At 41.6% G+C, this 5,478-nt stretch overlaps 1 protein-coding gene across 3 annotated transcripts in view; it reads right to left on the bottom strand.

Moving 5' to 3' along the window:
* Positions 1-546: 546 nt before the first annotated feature.
* Positions 547-5,478, bottom strand: part of clcn3 (chloride channel 3) — a 52,625-nt gene continuing 47,693 nt past the window's right edge. For 2 of the 3 annotated variants that reach the window (XM_037675617.1, XM_037675624.1), the window contains one exon: positions 547-1,827. In XM_037675617.1, coding sequence (XP_037531545.1) covers positions 1,651-1,827 — 177 coding nt within the window. In that variant the 3' untranslated portion in view covers positions 547-1,650. The remainder of the gene's footprint in view (positions 1,828-5,478) is intronic. The other variant, XM_037675632.1, reaches the window with a different exon arrangement.

The raw sequence follows: 5,478 nt of genomic DNA, 5'->3' as shown, positions 1-5,478 counted from the left end.
TTAGTAGTTTTGTAGATTATTTTAATACTTTATCATTTAAAAAAACAGGATTTAACAATTTAGATTACATGTTTGACATTTAACCATTTGCCTCATATGAACCGTAGGAAAGATATTTTAAATTTTGGATTATTGACTGAATCTTAGCCCCCCCCCCCCCCCCCCCCCCCGTCTAAACCTTTGTGTGTTGTGAACTGGAGCGAAGAATCTAAACACATTTGTCGAGGGTTGAAGTTGAAGTTTGAAAAGTGTGAGATGTGATTTCTAGAAAACAATTTATCCTCACAATGTTCAGTCAGGTCATCTGGACGGTTTCTTTTGTTGAGACGTTTCATCCTTCATCCGAAGAACTTCTTCAGTCTGAGGAGCCCACAAAACCAAACTGAATCCCACAAACAGCTCTTTAACCAGCAAACTGTTTTTTCCCCCCCCCCCACGCTGGAGGTGAGACGTTTCTGGGATTCAGTTGGTTTTTGGTGGGCTCCTCAGACTGAAGAAGTCCTTCGGACGAAGGACGAAACATCTCGGCAACAAAAGAAACCATCCAGATGACCTGACTGAACATTGTTGGATTTATACTTGGATAAATGAGCATGAACTTTGGTGGTTTACTCTCACGTTTGATCTTGTGTCCCGTTGTCGACCAGTTAAACAGAACGTCACTTTGACACATGGATGTGACCAAAACATCTGGAGAGGTGGACGGACTCTCACTCTCCTTTATCACTGCACCTCCTTTAGGCAACAATAAAACAACCGGATAGTGTTGGGACCTTCTTGAAGTGGGGGGAGGAGGAGAAAAGTAAATTTAGGTTTACTGCAACTGATATTATGACAACGTTCAACAATAACACAATCACGGGTTTTCTTAATCTCATGCAGCTGGATTCAGGATGTGGCTGATTATCAAAGGTGATCATGAGAAGAACGGGTTTGAAGACAGAACTGAACCTGGATACGGTTTTTACAAACTTTACTTTATGTACAACCTGCTTACACGTTGAATGGACCACACACACACACACACACACACACATTATCATTAGAAGATAAACTTCTTGAAATATAGTACCAACTCTACTTCAGTGCACTCGCACGTCTCATTTAGACCCAGGAAAGACGCCGTGTCCCGTCACGACCAGGTGATGGTCTTCTCCGTTCCCATGGTAACCTGGCTGGAATGTCAGAGCACAACACACACTCACTCATTCCCACACACACAATTCACAGGTAGACATCATGGTTCTCCAGAGGACGGACGGGTCAGAGGTGTGTGTGCGTGTGTGAGAGGAGGAGGAGGAGCCTGGAGGTGTTCAGGTCCTTCATCGCGTCCCTCGATGTTAGCGGTTCATTCTGACCTTTGAGCCCCGCTTGTTGAGGCACACAAAAAGTGTAAATGGGTGTAGCTTTACAGGTCAGGGAGTCAAACGGGTGTGTGAAGGGACAACATGCATGTCTGACGTGTCTGCAAGTGCTAAAGTGTGCGTGTGCCTTCAACACTTGACCTTTGTGTGACCTCAGCAGCAGACGATATTAAAAGTCTGTTATCGTCTATTTTCTTCTCGTGGCCGATAAGTGTCTGCAGGCCTCAGTCAGTCAGAGGCTCAGGGTCCACAAAACTCTAAACTAAAACTAAAACAGGTCCGTATGTCATAGAGTGGAGCCGTTCAGGAGGCACACCTCCTCGTCCTCGCTGTTGTCTCCTTCCTCCCCCCTGCTGTCCTGGAAGGAGCGGATCAGTTGAACATGATGGACTCTGGATCTAGGTTTGCCATTTGAGCCATGTGACGAAGGATATCTTTTTTTGTGATAATACCAAGCAGGCGCCTGCAGGAGGAGACAAAGAGGAGGAACAGAAACACTGAGAATCATTAGGAGGTTATGGAGGTCTCAAGCTGCAGAGAAAGGGAAAAAATAAAAACATGTTTTTGTTGGCAGCTTTTGTAAACAACAACAAAAAAAGACGATGTTTTCTTTAAAAGAGAAGCCGAAGATTTGTATTCGTTCACCGTTGGTTAATTGTTTACCAGTTATTAAAATCAATGCCAACAAAAACACGAGTCCCCCCCCGGAGAGGCTGCAGTTAGGAGGAGGAGGTGAGTAACTTCAGGAGAGAGGAGTGAAAGCGGGTCAGAACCAGCATCTAGAGCAGGGTGTCCTTTCAAACAGCGCCCGCTCTGTTTAGATCAGAGTTCAAAGATGGTACAAGACCTGGACCCTACAGGCAGGAGAGAGGTTAGGAGTTTAGAGAAGCAGCAGCTGGGAGACGCCACCTTCACACGAGTCAGAAGCTGAAAGGGGCTTTTATACCTTTTAGTTATTTTAGGATCTTTTTCTCAATTTCAAGCTCTTATTTTGGTGATCATGTCCAGATATGAAAACGGAGCCAATGAAAAATAATAATACAAGAGTACCGCATATAACACATTAAACACCCATCGACAAACAACTAAACAACAATACAGCGATCTACAGCAAGGAGCAGGACAAGCAAAGACCCTGTATAACCTTTGACCTTGATTTGTGACCTTGCATCAAGTTTCGTTAAAACTCACTTCATTTCATTCAGAAGCTATGAGCAGGACAAGAGAAAGTTTATAGACGTACAGACACTGGACCATAATATGTCCTCCTTCAACGGGCGTATAAAATAAATAAATAATAAAAGAAGTTCTTTAAAGTAGTCGCACTTTACTTCGCGGTCCGACGTTCACGGACTCTCTTTCGCAGTTTTTCAACAATTGTCACCTTTAATGTTACTCACGTGATTGGGACGGTGCGGGATAAAAAGTTAACGAAAATAAATAAATACTTAGGACTGGCACCACCATTTTGTAGTTTTCTTTCAATAAGCCTACACTGTAACGCCACTTAAAAGAACTACACTACCCAGAAGCCAACAGTGCTTCCAGACACTGCTTTCTGCTGCAATGGAGGGAAAGTTTAGCAAAGTCAGAAATAATCTATTAAGATCACAGAACTGGCAGGAAAGTCTCAAATAATTCTGAAGCTGAACTCATCCTTCAAGTTGTAGTATCTTCACAGGTGAGTATCTATAAAACTTTGCAGTACTGTAAAATACATATACGTATGTTGTTAAAATTATATAGGTTTAAGAGTTTAGAACATTGCAAGAGTGTGGGAAGGGTTTCTAAAGCCTTAAAATATACACAAATACTAAAATAAATAGTGTTCCTACTTAGCGGTTTTTCACCTATCGAGGTGGTATCTGCAACGTAACCCTCACGATCATTGGACTACTGTATTTCTAAAGTGTACTCCAGTAGATCAGCTCTTAGACGTGGAGGCGTCTGCCCAGGCGGGAACAAACCATTCCAAGATAGGTACGTCGTGGCCGGAGGTTGTCAAGAATACAATTACGCAAAAATGGGCTGTGATTTTTAAAAACAGGCCGAGCAAAGCAACCACAGCAGTCACATTTCACAACAACGACAGACCACCACGACCTGACTCAAAGCCCTCTGTGCTCCATCAGGAGCCCTCCTGTTCCTACTTCCAGGACAACAGACGACCTCGCACAGAACATTCAAGCTCCGGCTGCTTTTACATCATCATCCAGTGTAAAGGAGCTCTTAGATAGTATGTGACAGGACATAAAGTACTTCAAGGGGGAAACAACCAACCTGAACACATTAGTAGTGAAGATGTGACTGCTTGTGATAAATGTTCTCTAAGCTCTGGTGTAGATATTTTAAATCAGGAAATGACCTTCACAACATCAAATATTAGGTCCAAACAGTGATACTAGGCCTGTCACCATAACAAATTTTGCTGGGCGATTAATTTTCTCAGAAATTATTGCAATAAACGATAATATTGTTTGAATTATTGTCAAATTTAAGAAGAAATGTTTGTTAATTTGTTTTGCGCTAGTACTTTTTTGACCACTAGATGGCAGTATAAGACTGTTTGAACTGAAGGATGGATAGTGAGGGAGCGACAAGCGTCTTTTAAAAAAAATGGGAGGGAGGTCCCTTGACGTGACACTTCTGTTCTCAAAATGGCGGACGCTCGGTGTGGTTTGAGCATTTTAGCATAGCAGTTTTCACAAAAAGCTTTTAATTAAACATCAGTAAACAAGTTCTCAGCTTTTTGTTGCAGAGAAAAACAACTTTTTACACAAAGGCACGGGTTTCGACTGTGAAATTTGGAGCTTCGACAAGACAGAGACATTTTCCCCCTGAGGCCGGCCTGTTAGCTTAGCTCGTACCTTAGCTTCTCAGCTTAGCTGCTTTTAACGATCCAAAAACGTGATTTTGGATCATTAAACATATTTTAAAGAGAAAAGAGAAAGGGCGGGGTCAGTGAAGAACACCAGAGTTGAGTCTTTTGTCATCCAGTTTTACAGTGAACAGTTTCTGACTCCTGCGATTTATTTGTCTCCCTTCTTCTTCTGGCTCTACGGTTGAGAACATTCATTCTGTGGTGTTTTGCTAAATCATCAGTAAATGAATAAAGACACTTCCAGCTGCTTTTAGAACAACTTATATGATTAGTACTGAACACAAAACGTTCTCTGATCTGATGCTGGGTGAAGAGGATCATCTGAAGCCAAGCTAGCAGAGCTGCTAGAGCTGAAGAAGAAGAGCAAAGCTGGGTCCAAAAGCTGAATACAAGAACTTTGTTTTGTTCGTGTAATAATTTAAACCCTAGAATGAAAAAAAACAACAGAATGAAAGATGTGAGGGTGGGACGGTGGTAACTCCTGACAGATCTGAAGGTGCTGCTGTCCACATGTGAACACAGTGTTCCCACTAACAGCAGCAGCGTCCAGCCCTCATCCATGGCTCTGATCCAGATCAAACATGAGCGCTCGGGCCTGAAGGTTAACTTAGAGCAGGGGGATCGAACCCACTTACAAAAGGGGGCCACATTTTTTTCAAACTAAGGGCCGCTTTCAGAATCTACATCAACTCCAGTTAGAAACCCAACATCTATTCTTGGTTGCAGGTTCCTCAACAAGAGTTTGATTGGTCTCATTTGACATTCTCTGTTGGACTTTTGACATTATAATCAAATATTACTGAAAAAAATTAAAGGGATTAAAGTATTTTATATTTAAAATAACATCTTGGGGCCAGATACGATGTCAACGAGGGCCAAATTTGGCCCCCGGGTTTTGAGTTTGACACACATGACAGAGGATGTACAACTGATTATATCACTGATTTTAGTTGCACTTTGTAGCACTTTGAGATTTTTGTTAATGAAAAGTGTTACAAATTAAATTCATTATTATTATTATTATTATTATAACTGAATCGAAATTGTTTAGGTGACGTTAAAGCTACACTAACAAACTTTAAAAGAAAAAAGAAATTGCTCACAAACATGGCTCTGTGCTTAAAATGAGGAATAAAAAAAGATTAACTTGAGCTCAGTGCCGAGTAAGTTTGGGTTGAAATGACGTTCATATTCTATACATTCAACTAAACTACTCATATTCTATACATTCAA

This window comes from Nematolebias whitei, chromosome 1 (genome assembly GCF_014905685.2).
Source record: "Nematolebias whitei isolate Nwh7 chromosome 1, NemWhi1, whole genome shotgun sequence".
In the NCBI taxonomy this organism is placed as follows: Eukaryota; Metazoa; Chordata; class Actinopteri; order Cyprinodontiformes; family Rivulidae; genus Nematolebias; species Nematolebias whitei.
Note: the sequence above shows the minus strand (reverse complement) of the source record. Positions and strands in the feature narration are given on the sequence as shown.